This window comes from Apteryx rowi, unplaced genomic scaffold, assembly GCF_003343035.1.
Source record: "Apteryx rowi isolate R43461 unplaced genomic scaffold, aptRow1 scaffold_84, whole genome shotgun sequence".
Lineage (NCBI taxonomy): Eukaryota > Metazoa > Chordata > Aves > Apterygiformes > Apterygidae > Apteryx > Apteryx rowi.
The window spans coordinates 2,651,316-2,672,292 of NW_020451138.1; the positions used below are offsets into that span (position 1 = coordinate 2,651,316).

General features: G+C 38.2%; 1 protein-coding gene across 3 annotated transcripts in view; it reads right to left on the reverse strand.

Moving 5' to 3' along the window:
• The window catches only part of SLC17A5 (solute carrier family 17 member 5), a 47,391-nt gene extending 26,532 nt beyond the window's left edge, over positions 1-20,859 (reverse strand). For all 3 annotated transcript variants that reach the window (XR_003257534.1, XR_003257535.1, XM_026089991.1), the window contains exons 1-9: positions 20,740-20,859; positions 16,280-16,476; positions 14,622-14,855; positions 14,066-14,153; positions 10,512-10,598; positions 9,240-9,358; positions 8,327-8,485; positions 6,052-6,184; positions 2,088-2,235 (exon numbers count right to left, since the gene is read on the reverse strand). Coding sequence is in view for 1 of the 3 variants with exons in the window: in XM_026089991.1 (XP_025945776.1) it covers positions 2,088-2,235; positions 6,052-6,184; positions 8,327-8,485; positions 9,240-9,358; positions 10,512-10,598; positions 14,066-14,153; positions 14,622-14,855; positions 16,280-16,476; position 20,740 (1,166 nt within the window). In the remaining 2 variants the exon portion in view is untranslated. The remainder of the gene's footprint in view (positions 1-2,087; positions 2,236-6,051; positions 6,185-8,326; positions 8,486-9,239; positions 9,359-10,511; positions 10,599-14,065; positions 14,154-14,621; positions 14,856-16,279; positions 16,477-20,739) is intronic.
• Between the last annotated feature and the right edge of the window lie 118 nt (positions 20,860-20,977).

Genomic DNA, 20,977 nt, shown 5'->3' on the forward strand with positions numbered 1-20,977 from the left:
CCACCTCACTGTCCACTCATCTAACCCACACTTCCTGAGCTAAATGCAAGACTTCCTCTCTCCTGTAATGCCTTGCCTCAGCTGTTACACGTGCTTCAATTTCTATAGCTATGAGGTAGAGAGCTTAGAACACTAGTCTTCTCTATACAACACTAAATCATTTCTAGAGCAGGATCCATCCTGTGCAGTTAGTGAAGAAAAGGCCCTATGCAGGGAAATATTATGACAATAGCATAAATATTTTGTAATGCATAAGAAAAGGCAGACAATTCAAAATTGTGCAGCCATCCAAATTCTGCCACTGAATAACTTACAGTAGTAATGTCTTTTGACATTAATGCTTATGCTTGTATTTTTAAAAAAGAGACATAAAACAAATAATTCTTCACCAGTGTTTCACATTCTTTCATATTCATTCATAGTACAAGCTGTTTACAGCTGGAAAGTGATTTTCTTTCTTCAGTTCTTGTAGCAGACCGTCAGACATGTTCTCTCTCCCCTCAACCTCTAAGTCTCCTCTTAGCCAGAACCCAGGAGCCATCCTTTTTTCTTTTACAGTACTTACATATCCTGCCTTAGTTTCCCTGACTATCCTTCCCTGGTTCTATTCAACTCCTCTTCCCTTCAAAATCTCCTTCCACTCATCCTTTGAAGGATTCTTTCAAATCCCACTCCAGCTTTCTGAGTGGTTTTGCTGCTTTTTTTCTTCCCTCTTGCTTGTTACATAATCTCATCTGCAAAGACTAATTCAATTGCCACTATTTCATACCTGTCTCCTATCAAACTCAATATCGTCCTGTTTCTTCAGCCTCTCCTCCCAGATGTCTATCCATCACCTCAGAGAAATCCTAATTCCTGATTCCAAACATGCCCCTCCTTTATATCCTTTTTCAATCATTGTTTCCATCCTTCCGAAGGCCAAAGCCTGGGTACCATCTTCTGTTTGGACCTAAGGTCTCCCATAAATTGTCCAAATCCTAAGGATTTTTTCTAGCTAACATCCCACAGATATAGGTTTTTCTCTCCACTCACAGTTAAATGCCTGTTGTCTTACTTATCAGTACAGAAACTTTTTTTTTTTTGGCCATTAAAAAGTTGTATTACCCTGCTTACATCTGGTTAAGTACTACTGCAAATAGGTAGATTAACCACACAAAGTGCTTGGCTTTAACCAGGGCACTGTGGACTTTCAAAAAGAATACATGTGGACTTTCAAAAGAATACATGTGGACTTTCAAAAGAATACATATATATCCCTGTTTTTTGGGAAACACACAACTCCCCCAGGCTCTGAATTTGAAACACATTAGAGAAACAATCAAAATTGAAGACTAACTTCCATTTTGAAAAGTTAGTTATTTAAGAGTAATTGTATGTACAGGAGTCTCCATCCATTGATAACAGGTCACCTACCAATAGCAAAATTTTGGCACCAGTGTATAGAAGATGCTTTCCAAATACAAGTAACTTGCCTGAATTGCAAAAAATATGATTATGCTCATGCTAAGACTTGACAGTTCTAATGGAAAAGCTTAAAAAGGTGAAACACCTAAGTGTACCGCACTGTTCCATAAACACTTCTATTAAGATTATTAGTCAAATAGGACAAAAACTAGTAAATACAATTCCAGGAATTAGTCAAATAGGACAAAAACTAGTAAATACAATTCCAGGAATTATGTTATTTACTACTGCAGGATCAAAAACTATGTTATACTAAACAGTTGTTCATATCATATCCTCTGCCAACTTTGCACTTTTTGCAAATACAGTGCTGATAACTGTAAACCCTCCAACATCAATTCCTACAGTCTCATTTGGAGACATACAAGTGACAGAAACCAGGGTCTGAGAAGAAAACAGCAACAATTTTGATTTGAAGTTGAAGCAGTGACAAAGTGTTTATATATGTTCCTAGAAACCCTAAAAGAATCCATATTGAAGATCAAACTCTAAAGAGTCAGTATTGCTTTCATTCCAAGTCTCTACAGCTCCGTGGTTCCACATATAAGGCTCCTGGGCACGCCAGCAATAAAGGTGGTCAAAAGTGTATCACAAACACTAATAAAAGCTCCAGCAATACTTACGATGGCGCTATGTCCAGATGGTTGATGCTGTAACCAGACGTACAAAATCCTCCTAGTGTTGTTGATATGGTCACGAATGCAACAGCCAGCGCATAGTTACAGCCTATGAATCCAGCTGCTACTAAGAACACCGCAGGTCCAATCATCCCTTTAAAACAAAATCTCAGAATCAAGGGACTCTTAATAGCTGGAGAGACATTAACAGGCTCTAAGCTGTGTATGCATTTTCTATACAACTTCCACTGCCACCTCGTGTACAAAATCCAGCACTGTGCTATGCACATTAGAGTGAGCCTGGGGGGAGATGGCTTGCAACCATGTTGCTGCCTCCAGAGGGAGCCAGGCTGGGCACGTTGGCCAGACTAGAAAAATCCCACTCTAGCTGCAAAGGACAAGCTTGAACTGAATAAAAGATCACCAGAATTCAACTGATACTGAAAGTGACTTCAAAAGCTAATTTAATGTTATTAAAAACCAAACCAACAAAACCCCCAACAAGTAACAGAAGCTGTGCTGACACCGGTAGGTGAACAATCTACTGTGAATAAATTACCCTTGCTTAACTCCAGTTTTTAGGAGATAGTTTTATAGTTTTCCTGCTAACAGCTCCTAGAATTAGCTTTATTTCTTGTTTAAAATCTGAATATCTCATTCAGCTATACTGCAGCCTGCAGTATAGTGTAGAAAACCCAAGCTAACCTTGGAGACGCCACTTCAGGTACTGGGAACAACTTAGCAGCCCTCGGGAGCTATTGCATGCTGCTTCTTGTCTGAAGTTAACTTGTGGTGCCCATTTCCCATACCAGAACTGGCCAGGTACATACACTCATCGTGATCTCTGAAAACAGCTCCAAGTACATGTTTCTTATTGATGAAGCCAACCTAAAAGCTTCCTGTGTTTCATTATGCCACAGCATGCTGCCCCAAGCTGTATGGATCTGGCTGTGAGGCCCTGCAGCAAACAGGATCACCAAAATGGTGTTGGCTTCAAAAAACGCCTGTGAGTTTGTTATATTGCTTTACAGCAAGCAATCGAATCGGCAGGTAGTGAGCTGCACGCAGGCGTGGGAACACATGAAGCAGGCTGCGCTCTGCGTGGACCCYGTGATCTCACCTTTAATTCCAATTCACTAATTGCCAATTTAACTGCTGATTCAGCATCACCCAGATCCCGCCCCGCAGTACTGTTGCCTAATGTCTCTCCCTTGCTTTTTAGTTAATTTTTTTTAATCAGCAATCAACTTCACCTTCCTAAATAGACCTTTCATACCTGTTCTCAGCACAGCCCACCCTGATTTCAGATCACCTCTCCTGCCAGTTAATCAAGACAGTTTTGGATTCATTTGGCCTGCCTATCCTGGTAGTGATTGAAAATTTTACCAGTTTATTCCCGTTCAATTATTCAAGTCTTAAATAAGCAAAACACTGAAACACTGGGCTGGGGACAGATTCGTGCCCAAAAATATGCCCTCTCAGCCCAAGAAAGCCATTCACAATGTATCATTCTTTTAGGCAATTATCACCATTTTAATGGCGATTTTACCTGTTTCAGTAGTTTGCTTACAAGAATGTCAAAACCTTCACTTCAGTCAAAATACAGTCTATGTTCTTTTATGCAGTAAGTCTACATATTAAGGTTTCTACTTCTAGAAACTTTTTTTTTTAAAGCTTTTTAAAAAGAGAAATACCGCATTTATGTTGCTCTTTTTCTGCTTACCCTCATGAGATAACTAAAAACCTTCAGAGACTGCAGGCTATATTCTTAAGTACTGTAGTGAATGCCATCACTGTCTTGCCCACTTGAATATACATAACTTAAGTAAATCTTTAATTCTTCTTTCCTTCTGTTAGTCTTCAACTCTAATTTTGTCAAGTACCTGTTACAATTGATCTTTCTTCTGAAGACTGAACCAGAGAAAGCATTGAATATTCCACCTCTCTGTGTACTGTTCATAATTCTCCGAGTTAAGTGAAACACATGGCATTTACGAACTAGTAGCAAAAATGGCAGTGTCTAACGTAAGTAGCCAGTTTGCCACAATAACAAACATTCAACACAGGAGAAGAGAGAATTTAGGGACAACACATGCAAATATTCTATGGACACTGAATAAGACAAAAGCCGTCCTCATCTGTAATCCAGTGACCACTTCAATTCAAGGGGCAGTTTRCAACACTTCTGTCTTCTTTCTTTGGCTCCACCTGACATTACCTAAACCTTACAAGACTAAGAAACAAGATCTTTGGAATAAATACGGACCAAAACAAAAAACTGAGTTCTACAGACAGACAGAAGCTAGGGTGAAATTTCTCTGAGACAGATTTGAATATATCTTTACAGATACCTTAAAAGAAATAATTTGATTAGAATACATCTACAAGCTCCATTTCAGGCAGTGATCTAAAAGTCTTCAATAGCTTATTATTTCTTAATGCCCTTTCCAAGGAATATTGGCAAGGTGAAAATTCTGGAATACACCAGGACACACAAATGTGCAAAGATGCTGCCATACTTAGCTGGATAGTGTATGCTCTGCTACTATATTGTTATTTACTATAATGCCACGATGCATAGGCTACTGCAACACTGAAATTAAACTTTATGATATTTAGACTCTATTTTTAGAAAATTCACCAAGATGAATTCTCTCTTGCCTTCTTAGCAACTGATGATCCCAAGAGCAGCAGTGTAACACTTATACAACACTCCTCAGCAGGAAACAAAATGAGAAGCATCATATTCTCCATTTCCAGGAGGGCAAATTGCAATGAAGAGTTATAAATTGAACGTGCTCAAGGCCAGCAGTCCAAAGCCTGTATGTCCAAACCTCTATTCAACTAGGACACCTCGTCATTCTTAGAAGATACAGCCACAGCTTTAGCAATCCTTTTTAACGTGATACTCACCCTGACCGAGATTAACCCCCCCCCAAACCCTAACTTAAACTATATAAGCATTTTTAGATTTCTAACTTTGAGTTTTAYTACTGTGTCCCCGCTCATGCCTCTTAGAGTCACTTAGAGTTCTGTCAAAAATTCTTGGTTCCACTTTAATTCATTAACTAATTGCTTTTATTCTCAAGTGTGCAGGCCTGTGCAAAAAATAAAATAGGAAACATAAGTTTCCTGGGCACAGGTGATGGCTGACTGAAATCATCTCAGGATTATGCCTCGGGAAAAAAGCAAAACAAAACAAAACCAGAAGAAACCCCAAGAATGGCCTATAGCATGGTACTCATATCATGCAAAAGGGCACTGGACTCCAAACAGGGATTTTACTGACTTTCAAGGAAATCCAAACACATTTACAGATTCTACCCTTTGATTCAAGCACTGTTAAAGCAAGCTAGGGAACTGCTGCTTTAGTCGCATGTTTTACTTGAGAAACGGAGTTACTACAAATAGGTGTTCTTTACTTAATATAGGACAGTGCAGTTAGATAGTTTTTCCTCAGCATTTTGGCACACATAGAAAGGGTTCTGCTTGTTGTTAAGCTAAGCTACAACATTTAGGGTTTTTTTTAAGTTGTTAATATGGTACTCTACTGGTCAGGGAAACAGAAAAGTCAGAAACAAAACAAAAACCAAACCGAAGGCCTTTAAAAACTTCTTGGCCTGACGGCTGGTTAGAGGAGAGGAAAAAGCACCAACACTACACATTGAAATACAGAGTATTTTCAGCTAAGGCAGCCAGACAAGTACCAGCCAGGCTTAAGACACTTGGGTTCAGAGGAATACTAGAAGATAGTATGATGCCAGACGTCCGGCCCAGCAAGCAGATGCACACATTTTAGTTCCACTTCCACAGCCCAGCACAATTAACACTACTGAAGAGCAGCTGCTCTTGAGCCATGCGCAGCCCTGCTGAGTTTCACAGTGCAATGTCACACTACCCTCCCAATGTCTTAATTTTTCGCAGACTGACCCTATGGTATGTTCCAAATCAAGAAGATACTTGCACCTACCTATTAGAGTAAAACATTTGCGAACACAAACAGTAGACAAGTTCTGTTTTTCCCGTAAGTAATCAGCAATTTGTCCAGACAGAATTATACATAACCAGCAGCCAAAATAAGGTAGGGCAGATAAAAAACCATTCTGTCAATGAGGCAAAAAAGATAGTTAAAACACTGAACCAACAATTCAATGTGCTGCAAAATCATTTGTGCTGGAGCATTAAGACAGACTGAACCAGAGATGTCACGACCATCCACATAACTATTGTTGGTTTTATTATAAGAGAAACCTGGGCCTAGAAAAGGCAAAGCAGTCTAAAGTTACTGATGTGTAAACTCTTCATTGCATGACTTAATCCTTGACCACCAGTGCAGCAAATCTGAAAAATTCACAGGTATAAATCAGCAACCTTGTTTTGGAAAAAGAAAAATATACATGAAGATACTTCATGTCCATTAACCTGATCATATGGGATTCCAGAAACAGCCATTTCAAATACAGCAGGGTATCAAGTGAATTACTAACGTAAGTGAAAGCTGTTCCTACTACCTAAAATTGAAAGCTATATGGAGTCTCAGGGGCCTGTACTATTATGACTCTTCAAGATTATGTTATCCCACATCTATGCTGAAATACCTGATGCTGGCTATAATCAGAGACAACACAGAAGTTAAGGACTTTCATCAGATCCAGTCTGTATAGCATATGATCCCAAAATAAAGCTATTATTCATGACCTGCCATTATGTATATTGAAGTCACCTGCTAACTCCCATTACTTTAAGTAATAGCTGTTTAGTGACTCCTGTCTTATTCTGCATTGTTTTTCTGATATGGGAAACAAGAAGTTCTTGCTGCCTTCTTCAGCCTTTCCACATGATTATGGCTAATTATAATTTGCCAAAACTTTGGTTAAAAAGGTATCTGGATGGATATTGGATGGAATTGGATTGAAAGGTTTTAACATTTATATACTATTATAAAATGTAGATTTGCCAAGGAAGAAGAGAAAGCTTCCCTATGACATTTAATTTGTAATGAGAGCACAAAATCACACCCGAGAATCCCCTCTATCAGTAAAGACGCTGCCTGTTGGGTTTCAATGCTCAACTTTAAAAAGAAGTAAAATTTTGAAAAATAGAAGACAGTCACAGTAACAAAAATCTTCTTTTGAAGCATTGTTCAAAGATGCAGCAGCAGTTTTAATTGTTCCCTTTATTATAGGATGGAAACTGTTAGACTATACAATTGTTACAGCAAAACATTTTAAAACACTAATGCAATTCCCAAATAAATATGTGGCAACAAAGCTAGTCCAACACTCTTATGCAAGTGTTTTTCTTTTTTTTAAGTGCCACAACAGTCAGTACTTTGAAGTCACTCCAAAAAGAAGAAATATAACCCAGAGACATAGGAAACCACTCCACAGCAGAACCTGTTGGCATTTAATGCAACAGTGTTTTATAGAACAAATGCATTTAGGGCTGTGGTAGCAAATGCCTTTATAGACATTTACTCAGGTAAATTTAATCCCCTCAGGAGGCATAGTAAGGAACCTAAACAACAACTTCTTTCAGCTATTTCTTTTCCAGACATTTTGTAGCATGTCCCACTCTTCTGGCACCCCAATTCCCCACCTTTTCCTCCCAAGATTGCTGGCATCACCTCTTTCTTGCAAGGTGCGCTTCAACAGTTTACTCTAAACCAAACTCATGTGTTACACTGGAAGGAGACTATGCTAAACATCTTGAAATCTCTATGTGAACAGCTTTTTACTTAATCTATACCAGCTCCTCCAGGTAAACTATGCTATCACTGGAACTTTCTCATTAAAAAAAAGCAGCAGCACAGTCAAGTAATCACTATAAATAAGAATGTTCCCCCCTTATATTTTTTCCTGATAAGCAAGTTCAGCTTTTAAAATTCTCCTGGAAAAAAATTTTTCTGGACTTTAGAAGGTCTGTAGTTTAGTTTAGTCCTATTCTCCAGAGGAAAATATTTTTTTAGTTATTGTTTTAGATTATAGCAGTTAAAAAAAGTATCATGCATGTTCAACCAGAAGAATGAGCTGGAAAGCTAGTGTTAAAGCTGATAAAGTTGATACAAATATCAAATAGATCCTGAAGCCCTGTAGAAATTACAATACAGACAACATTTGAGATATATCCCTTTAAGTTGTGGGTATTTACTTTACTATTTCCCAGCTACATATTTGCATTCCAAGGTTCTTAAATAAGTTCCTTAAATAAGTTCCTCCATTCTAAACAGCTCTTATTTTTCTCACCTCTTGTGCATCAAACCGCAGGATCTCCTTCATGTACGTGGGCAAGAGTGTGAGAAGAGTATAGAAAGTCCAGTTATAAGAAAAGTGTGCAACAACAATAGCCCAGAGTGGCAGGGACTCCAGTATCTGTCTCCAGGGAATGGATTTCTGTGTTGAAAGCTAGCACATGGGAGGCAGAGAGAAGAAGAAGGGACAGAACCATCAGCAGATAAAAATGAACATTTAACTACAGGTGTTTTGACCCTATCCAAATGAACAGTGATTATTCATTCTGAAGGGTACAAAATGAGTCCATGTTAACAGATGAAGTCATCAGCAATGAAGTAATTGCTGTGGTCAGTTTTCACTGAAAGTATCTTAAGGTACGTTACTGCTCTGTTTACTATTGCAAAGTAAACCAATTACTAGTATGATTTGTAATCAGTTTTAAAAGCATGCCTTCCCTTGTTGAGATTTGTTACCTCCTGTTTATACTACCAATAATTAAATATTAAAGTCACTCCTCGTGTTCATTGAGCTGAATCATTGAATCTCATATATTAGCTTTGATCTCTCAACCAACTTCACAGGTTGGAAATGCATATCTGCAATCATAGGAATAAACCCTTATGCATGTTTTAGGAATTGTCTCATGAGTGTTTCCAAACTGCTTTCTCTGCTAACAGCAATCTCTCTCCCTTTTTACTCTAGACAATAGATACATGTGAAAAAAGGCGTAAAATGTTGTTTTACAAAGTTTAAAGATATAATACAGGTCTGTTCTTTTAGTTTAAAGATTAAATTTTAGTTTAACCCTTTAGATTAAGGATGTTTTTCTAGCAGTATGCTAGAAAAAAAGTTAACTGAGCATTATGCTGACTCCAATATTTACAGTTTACATTCTTACTTAAATGACTATACCAAAATGCTATACCTGATCTTTTAGGGAAGAAAGTATATGTTCTCTTTCAGTATGCGAAATGCTCCTGTGAGTTTCCGGTGTATCACTAACCAACCACATCCAGAAGAAGAACCATAATACCCCAAGTGCACCTATTATTGGGAAAAGACGGGTGAAGAAGGAGAAATAAAAATAAAAGCAATTATATCGACTGAGTAACACTCCCAGATGATTTAATGAGAGAAATAATGTTCATTAAAGCTATATTAGAGCATTTGGAAAAAAAAGAATCTTCATAAAAACAGTAGTTCTGAGAAGCAGCTTAAGTACATACATTTAGAGGTAATAAACAATAAAGCAGACTAAGTAGGAAGTTGTTYTTTTTGTGGCTTTTTTGTTTGTTTGTTGTTTTTAGAAATGTCTCACACAGCAAAAAAGTTGCATACACGCACATATTGTATTTTTATCAGTCACATGGAACAGCCACAGAGGATATGTCTCTCAGAGAGGAAATAAAAACTCACATTAAATTTAATTATAAAAAAATATTGAGAACATACACACAAAATAGTGCTACATAAAGCTTAACTGATATACCAGTCTTCCTTTTCTTTTTTTAAACTAAACCCCAGAACTGTTGTTAGTAAGTTACCTTTTTCAATAATCAGTCCAAGTCAATTGTACTTTTATATAATACTACAACTCATTTTGTTTCCTCTAATTCTGTTTTGAGCCTTTTTATTTCTCCAAAAATTAGAAGTGGCTTTGTTGAGGAAAATGTAATCCTTTTTATTCTGATTTTTTCCTTCCCATCCAGAACATGAAACAGCTCAGACATGTACCTAGACCTATTAAAAGCTGCACTTAGATCTCTGACATTCTATTAGAAAATGTTTTTGGTTTGAGCCTCTTATGGAACGGCATTATAGCAGCAGTAACTTTTCAGATATTCTTTCATTTTTACTAGAATTTTGTTCCTAGGATTAAAGTTATTAACTCAATTTCACACTTCAAATGAGAAATTACAGTCTGTTATTTCCCAATGGTGGGAGAGCTGAGAACTGTTGATTCGTACCAGCTTTTGTTCAACTGAGAGACAGCTTTGTTCATTGGAAGCATAGTTTACATAGCCACCCTCTGGAATCTTCTTAGCTTTAAATAACTGTAATTTCCCAGGAGAAAAATTAGCACCCTGACATGTCAAACTTGTCTTTAAATATTATTTCAAGTTTCATGTAAGAGGTACTAATACAACATACCATCTGAAAAGTGCATAGACTGTATTCTTATTAAGAAAATGCTTACCAAATATGTAAAACACGTAAATCCAATTCATGTAGTAGCAAATTAAACCAGACAGTGGCAGAGACACAACAGTTCCCAGCTGTGCACCTACCAGAAGAAAGGGAAAAAAGTAAAAAAAMCCACCACCAMCAACAAAAACTATTTATCCCTTAAACTAAGTGGCATGTCACAGTTATTTTATTTTTGTGTAAGAAATCATGCAGAAAGTACTTTTCACCACCAGTAGACGGCCTCCATTTAATCTTAAAGAAACACAGGCACAAAAAGCTGCGTTGGCAACTCCACAAAAATGGACTCAAAGCCCTAAACTAAGTTACACACAATTAGAAAATTACAAGCAAAAAAGCAACGAGAGTGGGCAAAGAACGTACATAAGTTCTTGGTACATTAGTAATCTCCAATAAAGTGGTGGCCCTAAATATGAAATGGAATGAGAAACATATATTCAAAACAACACTACTTAGCAAACTGACATTGTTAGAAAACAAGATGGAGCTGATCACAGTACACTTAAGGACTTTTTTTTTTTTGATAAATATTTCCTCACTTGATATCTTCACCTTTCATTGCTCATAACCTTTACAAGCTCCACGGGAGCTGCACAAGAGCCAGAGGACACCCAAGTAATCAACCGCTTCTAAACGCGCTGTCACTTAACACAGAGTAGGATCAGGTGAGGAGGATAGGAAAGATCAGCAAATTCCAGTTCAGATGCAAGTCACAAGCTGGAAAGAGCTATTCCTGAGTTTATAATCCAAGATACATTTTGAACAGGATGGTTGTTGAGGTTTCCTTCCCCTAATCTAAACTAGAAACCCATCCATATTATTTAGGTACTTAGGAACTCTCGATTGGTGTTAATTAAAGAGTAGACCTCATCTCTTAATGTTATTTATATGATCACTTTTCCAAACCTAATCTCAACTTAGAAAACAGTCAATTATCTTGATATGCTGACTGTCTAGGGTTTAGATGCCATCTTCATGAAAACAACCATTTTTCTTTTGGGAAGAAAGCCTCAATCACAAACAACGAAACCACATACTTCATATAAAATACAAGTCAAAACAACAACTACAGGCAACTTGGATCACATGTTCTCAAAAAAAATTGATTAAATAAGCCATGGATCACATGACTGCCAACTAAGAAAATGAGGGAAAAAGAAATACTTGGCTAAATTTACACGAGTTGGCTTATCCATCCACATCTGCGAACAACTGGCAATTGGGGGCCCCAGCCTCTTCTTGCTTGTACACTAGCATATGGCTTCACCAGATACAAAGACACAACGCGCACTACTGCTAAAAGCAGTAGGTGCCAGTCCCAACCCTGCTCTCTGCTTAACTTGGGCTGGCTTTCACATGCAAGCTTTTAAGAAGACTTAACTCACTAATATGGCAGAAAAGAGAAAACGAAAAAAAGAAAAAAAAACCACCAAACCTTCCTGCTGCATTAGGTGGGTTAAAGTGGCTCATGGAAGGGTGTGATGAGTGCTGCAATAGCCAAAGGCAGGCATGTGATGTGTGGCTAGGAGAGAGGTGTGCAAGGAGAAGAGAGGAAGAAAGGATTACAACCTCCTTCCTTTCAGCACAAGTGAGCTATTAGACTGGCTTGGCTGCTTGTGAAACCATAGCCTTAGTTTACATGGTATAGCCCATTTTCTTGCTGAAACCCAGTTCTAAGAAGAACCATTAATTCCTTTGTAACAGAATTAACACTAAAAAGAATGAGTAAAACAAGCAATTACTTCATTAAATGAAGGCAAAATTTGTCCTCTTTAAAGAAGTAATATCAATTTTGACTAGTGAATTTAGAAATCTACATTTTTAACCTGTCCCATAAATAAAAGCAGCTCTTGCAGCAGTGCCTGCGACCTTGGACATTTTCCTCCTTGATTCCTCTAAAGGCAGGGTTTTTTTAAAACTCTCCTGAGATTCTGCCCCATCTTTTTTCTTCCTGTAGAAAGGCTGAGAGAGCTGGGCCTGTTTAGCCTGGAGAACAGAAAACTGAGGGGGGATCTTATCAGTGCATGCAAGTATCTGAAGGGAGGGTGTCAAGAGGATGGAGCCAGACTCTCTTCAGTGGTGCCCAGCGACAGGACAAGAGGCAACAGGCACAAACTGAAACACAGACAGTTCCATCTGGACATGAGGAAAAACTTCTCCACTGTGAGGGTGCCAGAGCACTGGAACAGGTTGCCCAGAGAGGTTGTGGAGTCTCCTTCTCTGGAGATATCAAAACCCGCCTGGACACAATCCTGTGCAACAGGCTCTAGGTGACCCTGCTTGAGCAGGGGGGTTGGTCTTAGACAATCTCCAGAGGTCCCTTCCAACCTCAACCATTCTGTGATTCCTACTATTGAATTCCCTTTATCTTTTATTAAGCAGCTTCATAGTAACCTTTTACATCACTTTAAACCCCAGAGGAATGAAGGTTTATGGAAAAACTGAAGTAACACTGCATTTTGGTGCATGGACACAGCACTATGAAAAATCTCTAAATTTTCAGTAAGATAATGATTTCTAGAACTTAACCTGGGAGAAGGAAAGAGAACAGCAAACAATATTGCAAATAATTGTGTTAAATAATGTTACTAAGAGGACAGTGTTTAGGAAATAACCTTAAAACAGCTTTAACAGTACAAGATACGAAATGATGTCAACCCCCCCCCCATTTTTCATGTTTAAGAATTATTTTTGTAATTTAATACTTTTTCTTTAAAGAATATTAAATCAGAAACTTTTTTCAATATGTAGCAAAGCTTAGATCTACTTAAATGAAAACAAAAACACTGCAATTCTCTTCAAATTTTCACAACTTAAGTATTTAAGAAAAAAAACAACTGCATACACAGAATCAAGGGAGAAATTCTAAATCTTTAGACAAAATTAAGCTTTATAAACATCACTATTATATGCATTGAGAAYGTAACTTTTCTTTCTCAGCTAAGGACTGGAAAAAAGGAAGGCGGTTACTGCCTTTTTTAATACAAGAATACATCTTAAGTTACTTACTAAATTCTAATAGCTTATTGTTCAGGAACTCCTTCACAGTTGACTATGTACAGTTAAAGCTTACTTTTTTCTTATATACAAAGTTAGCAAACTTAGTACTTTTTCAAGCATCTATAATACCACTTTTTAATCAAAATACTACTTGAAAAAAGTCACAAGAACATAAAAATTAACATTTAGCAATATTAACAGTTACCAATTTCCTAGCTTAATAAAAAAGTAAAAAGAACCAGAGTACTTTCACAGAACCATGTAATTGTTAGGTTAATGTATACCCTGTGTCTCTCTCAGTTAGCAAAACGTACCAAATTTAGTCTGAAGTTTATACTTAGATGCAGATCAATAACTTTTATCAGGGTTACCAAAACCATGAAAAATGAAGACTACAAATGCAAAACCAAGATTTAATTCCATGTTATGCTTTCCARTTTAAATCCTGATTAAAATTGGTAATATAAATCGCTTTGATTTAAGTCAATCCTCCCTGTTACTGCAGTAAAAATGTATAATCCTGTTATCAGCATGGGAATTTCTCACCTGCGTATGAAATACTAAGGAGCTTGCTGCGTTCCAGTGGAGGAGCCCAACAYGACCACATTGAATGCATAGCAGGAAAGGTAACACCCTGGAAAGCAAAAATCCATTCCGTTGAAATGTGACAATTTTAGAACTCCCTTCAAGTTCCCACATTTCAAAGCACATTTCATTAAAAACAGTAGTGCAATCTGTTAAGTTTCTTTAGTAAGAGGTAATTGATGAAAAGTGCTCACAGTCTGAGGGTAATTAGTCTAAATTAGTTTCTCTCCTGCTTTTGATATTGTTTTGAGCTCCTAATTTCTGATGAATGAGAGAGAATAACTGTAGTTGCGTTTTATAGGTGTTCTTGCAAATAAATCTATTTTCTTATTCAGAAAGCTTAGACCAAAAATAGGGTAAGCTTTTTAACTATTCAAAAAAAGTTAAATTTAGCTACTCAGAATGAAACAATCCACACACTTCAAAAAGCATAATGACTCCCACAAAGCCCAGTCACTCCAATTTATTAATAAATTATTCAGATACMTTTTCAGGTTATAAAGAGAAAAAGGATTACCTCTCCCAGTCCTTCCAAGGCTCTGACAGCTATGAGATAGCCAACTCCCAGATTTGCTGCTAAGGGAGTAAGCAAGGTGAATACAGAGGTACCAAAGATGCCAAACCCCAGCAACAGCTTCCCTCCAATTTTGCTTGCAAGATATCCACCCGGAATCTGAGTAATGATATAGCCATAGAAAAAAGAACCAAGGATCCATCCCTGAGTATCAGCATCCCAAGAATATTTTTTCCCCTAAAAAGAGAAAACAAAACCCGAGTTGCAGTAAGCTCAAAATAGCAGTTTCTCTGGCCATATTAAATATGACTTAGATCCGTCATTTAGTCCTTTACGGCTAAATTACGGATCTTTCATGGGGTCCTCCCTAGTGTCTTCCTTTACATGCATCTATACTGCAGTCAACGTTGTGTTGAAAGCTAATTGAAATAGTTTACAGTCTGTACAGACATATGTAGCCTAAGTATGAAAAGCATAAGAGTATTAAATAAATGCTTGGGCAGTTATTCCTTGCTGAGTTCCAGGCAACCTGGATGCAGGTACTGATGGCTGGGATGTGCCTACACGAGTGTGAATCCCACACCTGTATCACAGTGTAAACATTCTATGTAACATTAAAGAAAGGAGACAGAATGGCTCTCTAGAAAATGGCTTTCCCTATAGGAAACTTATTGGAGAGAAAAATCAAGCAGAGAGATGGAGACGCTTGAATTTGATAAAAAGAGAGCAGYCAAGGACAGGAATCACAAGGATAGGTCAAAGAAGAGGACAAGCATGACGAGGGAAGATGAGTTTAGCAGACAAAGTAATAAAAGCAAAGATGACAGAGATACGAAGTCTGAAGCTTTATGGGAAATGAGCAAGAGGACAGCAACTGTTTCCCAAGAAATTCATTTTGAAGGATGGGATCACTTCCAAAAGTATTATTTATGAGCATCTAAATGAGCAGCATACATTTTACATAAGTGATGAGATAATCTTCTTCCCAGTTTACAATTATAGTTTAATCATGATAAATAATAAATGACCTCTAAACAAGCAAAGTAAAGGCAGGAAGAGGGGGAGAGGCTTCAGTAATAAGAATTCAGTTATAAGGCGAAAAGCATTGTTTCACATTCAACATAGTCCTGCTCAGTTAGGGAATGGGATTTTAAGGATTATTGGAAGGGAAATCAAGAGACAAAGGGTATATGACAAGAACCATGATATGGGAAAGGGACCAAAGAACTGAGAAGAAAAATATTACACATTAGGTAAGGTGTAATGTAATTTCATGCCATCAAGACTGTATGAAAAAGATAGGCAAATACGGGCACTGATGCAAGCTCTGACGCAGATGTAACAGTAACAGTCAATCACAGGCATAGAAAACAGTGAGTCATATTAGACTTATAAGGTCAGATTAGCCAATTTGTAAAGGATAGTACGGAGAGGATGTACGTAAAACAATCTGACCGTGAGCACAGCACTTCTAAATCAGCTAATCATTTAAAGCTATCGTTTTCAGAATATCTCTAATAGCCTTTTCAGAACGTGCACTGGTTCTATCTAGTACGGAGCAAGCAGTTCGCTTGCTACCTAAACATGAGTCATCAATCACTGAGTTGTATTAAAAACAACTTTAAAAGTCACATTTCAGAAGAATATAAATGAAACTTTACCGATGTATTGCGAGGAACATTGATAGTAGAGGAATGTTCTGGACACACATTGGAAGTTGTATTCTTTGTTAAACTTGTGTTAGGTTCTACCATATCCACTAGAGCAACACTGAGGTTCACTCGTAAGGCATACAGAAGGAAGAATCCAAAAAAGGCCAGCAGTGCTAAACTGTAGCGAGCTGAGCAGCATGCAGGCACTGAAATGAGAGTAAATAAAAAGTTAGATTCTGTTAAAACAAAAAAAAAGAAGAATGAGTGACAGTTTTAACTACTAATCTCAGATATTTATGGGTAAGGAAAAATAAGCAAGAAAAGTTAATTGCTCTACTCTTAATGAAGGTATTCAATAGGGGTAATAGAGCTTGAGGGTGGTAAACACCTGCCCGTTTTTCTACTGACGTTCAAAACACAAAAGTAATTTTGATTTAGACTAGCAGAAGCTATGTGCCTAAGCATAAGGGCTGCAGTGGAAACGTGATGCATGGTTTGTAGAAATGGATTTAGAAACACGGTTTCCAAAGTCTTCTTGAAAAGGCAATGATAATTATTCAAAATGGAACTTCTTGCTAAGAAAATGAGACTAGTGGGAAGCCTGTTGTATACTTGAAAGTGGTTCAAGATAGACAGATTCTTAAAGCAGGGCTAAGGAACAGCTGGTGAGATTCCATGCTGTTTTCTAGGCCAATTTTCCCCCTAAAAGTTTGCTTATAAACCAGGCTGTGTTTTCTAACAGTTGCCAAACAGAAAACCATCAAACTGTCAGAAAGGCGAATGCCAAACCCTGCTGTGGCACTGTAAACAGTTATCAGTTTCCCAGTTGCCCATTCTGTCCCTCTTCTGCAATCGCCATACAATAATAAAGCTGTCAAAGGAAAACGGGCCTTAGATTCAGCACAAAGTCTGTGTTTCAGCATTAAGCCAACTCCGTCAGCTGTTTAAACCCAGATACCAGGGTCCGTCCTGTAATACACACAGTTATGGATTTCCTTCTCCCACTCCGCACTAGCAAACAGCAAGCAACACTTGACAGAGCTCGTTCATCAGTGCCAGATCACGCTTGATTGTCATTCAGATCAGTCAAATTGTACTCTGGACAGCACATCGCCAGTGGCAGTATGGAGGCTTTTTCCCAACTCTTCATGAACTAGGAAGGTATTGCTCATGTTCTCAGGAAAGGAAAGGAAAGGTGATGTTTGGTTTACAAAACAAAAAAGGAAAGAGATCTAAATGGTATATAGAGCTAATCTTGCCTCCTCTGCTCTCCAGGACACTTTAAAGTTCAAATACAGCTTTTACATATGATGAGGGTTGACTTATGTCATTTGTGTCACTAACCACAAACTCCTAACAACGCGATCCTTCCCCTGTCATGCTAAGGGGTAATAACACTGGCCTGGCTACCAAAGCTGAAGAGTCGTCCTTGTAGCTGAAGAGCAGCTCTGCAACTTACCTGCACAGGACCTGTATATCCATGCCAAGAGGGTCTTCGCCTGTCCACATGATGACTTTCATGGGAGCAGCTATGCTACTGATTGAAGTTAGAGTCACCTCTAACACTGAAGCTTTACAACTAACAACATAGTCCATTTGGAAATTAGCATAAGTTTAAAAGCAAGTAGCCAATCCTCTCTGTATTTTGGTAAATCCTTGTGCCCAAAGATTCAAAACTATAACACAGTATAAGAACACTTGAAATAATAATTACGTGCCTAGCACAAGACAGCAGAGAATGCTAGAGGTAGAAGACCTGACTGGATAACCAATCTGAAACTTTCCTATTGCATAAATATACAAACAAAACAAGTCTTACAGATTCAAGAGAGATTGTTATAGACTTATGGAAAGATTAATTATTTGGTATGGCAAGAATCAGGTTTGAATATTTATTTGTATATTTTAAAAAACAAAGATATTTTCCTGCTAAAGCACACACCCACAAAAGTATGGTTGCTAAATCCTAACAAGGTACAATCAACTACAGGAGAGAAGAGTAGCGTAGGATCCGAGCACAACTAAAAAACCCTCATGATGGTATACATTCAAAGCAATACCTGAAGAAATAAAGATAACAGAGAAACTCCAGACGTACTTCCTCAAAGACAATCATTATAATAGTAAGTGATTCTTAAGGATGCATCATACTAACGCCGCAGACATAGTAGGGTTTGCCAATTTGTGCAGAGCGTCTCATATGGGAAACTAGATTTAAAAAAAATCCAGAGGGAGAGGCAAGGGAAATAGATCATTACTTCCCTAAAAAAATCTGAATAGATACCTAAAGTTACTGAACAGAAATGTCAAAAGAGTTGAGAAACCACTATGAAGAATCTGCTGAAGTTACAAATAGATAAAAAGTGGAGTTTCCACTCATAAGGAAACTATGGTGCTAATGGAAAATTTTATAACCTAGAGATCTGAAACTCTGGCAGGACTGGGGATCAACATCTGAAAATACTACATCAGTACACAGCAACCACATCTTTCTCTGGATATGCAGCATTTAAATGATGGATAGAACAAGTAGTTCTATGAACAGYAGGACTGACTGAAGCCTGATCAGCTGCTGCTGTATGTCTCTTGCCTGGATTTTCTGATCTGCAGTAAGAGGCAAAAAGCTTTTCCTGTGAACAAGGTGTCTAAAGAATCTCCCCCTTCCCATGAATTTTCTAGAAACAGGAATGACCTTATGCTATCTCTTCTTTCTCAGTGGGGGCACCAGGAGAGCCTTTCTGCAAGACTTTTTTTCAGGAAGGTTGTAGAACTTCGCAAAGGGATAGAGAAGGGGTAGAGAAATCTTCTCTATCCCTGATCAACTTAAGATAAAGTTTATTATGGCTGCACACATTGTTAAAAGGAAACAAAAAGGTTGTATTTGCTATGTTTCTTTAGTAAATGAGTAATAAGAGAAGCTACTGTGCAAATACACTAACCATGCCTTCCAGACCTGTGATAATTATAAGTCTTGTCTGCAGCATGTGGAAAAGGCACATCTGATTTTTAAATGAAATCAAGGACAGCAGCCAAGGTTTTATTGGTTACTTTAAAAACAATAGACGCCAAGAGCAGGAAGTTCTTCCTGCACAAAAACTAGTCAAACTGCTTCACTGCCCTTTATTGTTGTTTAAAAAGCAATTTGTCCTAAACAGAAAACGTATAGTCAGTTAATTTATAACAATGAATATAACTGCAGGTAAAGCTACTTAACCTTTCTACTGCTGTAGCTGTATTTGCTGGGGTTAAACAGGCAATAATAACACAAGGCTGAATATCATGCTATTTCCACTTCCTTGGAAATGCAGATGAACTGAAATGTCCATTATTCTTCCTCTGGAAACTCTTATTGGTATACATCTTGTCTGGAGAGCAAGCTCCACTAAAAAGATACGTAAGAACTTACGATCACAAATGCCAGATTTTTTTCAATTGTAAACAGCCTGGCATAAAAATCAGACTAACATATAGATCTGCATGTCTGAAATAAATGGCTGCTAAATTATTGCTTTCTTGTCTTTTCACTAAGTGCATTTGCAAATGCTGGAGAATATTAGATCAGGTTAGCAAAACAGGAGAAGATTCAAGAAGATTCCAGATGCATTTCAGTTGCCTACCTTTTAGGGAGATGAGATGGCAGAACACACTGACAAAGCGACAGACATTTTTGCCCTAAAGGCAGCTAACCATGATATTCAAACCCTTACCTTGATCAGTAGTCTTGGGTTCTACATCTATAGTTAATGCTGATTTCGGGAGCATGTTTTACAACACTGTGGCTATAATTGAACAAGATCTCTACTTTCAATAAAAAGAATTAGGTCTGCACTGAGAGTCACAATGCGGTTAAAGGAAGTTACTCTTCTATTGTATCTTGTGGGCGAGATGAACTACTTCAACTAGAACATGACGCATTGTGCAAACTTAAGAAACTCTTGCTTTAATAACCGACTTGAACTCAGATTCCTCTCTAGGAACAACAGCCTCTGTGGCTGCAGTTATACATTTCCTAAGTACATAAGAGTATTTGTGTGGCATACTGAAAAACTTAAAACCTTATTTCTATAGTTTGTCTGTGCCGAGAAACCAAACAGCACAGACAACACCCTAAACATGCGAGATCTGCTGTTAAGCCCTGTTGTTAAGACCCCGTTACAGGTGTCTTTTCCTATAATTACCTGTGTACTTTCTTCCACTATTCTTCTCTGTATGTCTACAGCAAGCAAATAGCCTTACTCAGATTCTCTCTTAATATGAAACTCTACTATAACCTTAGTGGAACCCTAGGAGTTGCTAATAGCTAGGCCAATGTTTAAGTTGGAACTACCCACTTTGCTTCGTTAAAAAAAAGACATATATTCACACACAAGTTAAACAGTGTGAGTGCACTTCTGTTCTCCATAGCCAGTGTTTAAGACAGAACCCCGATCCTTGTGAAGGCACACGGACATGGTTAGCTCGGCACTCACTTGCATATCGTTGTGTTTGGAAGCAAACACAGCTAGCCGCGGCAGACCGAGGGCCAAGCCTGCACCCCCGGTACACAGTCCCATCCACCTGGGGAGCCCCCGAGGGCCTTGGGATGGACAGCAGCGCCCGTCCAGGTCACGCGGAACTGGTAACTGGAGCCCGCGCAGGGACGCAGGTTTATTGCTCCCGCGGCGGGCAGAGCAGCGCGGCGCGGCGCGGCGCGGCCGCTCCGCCGGG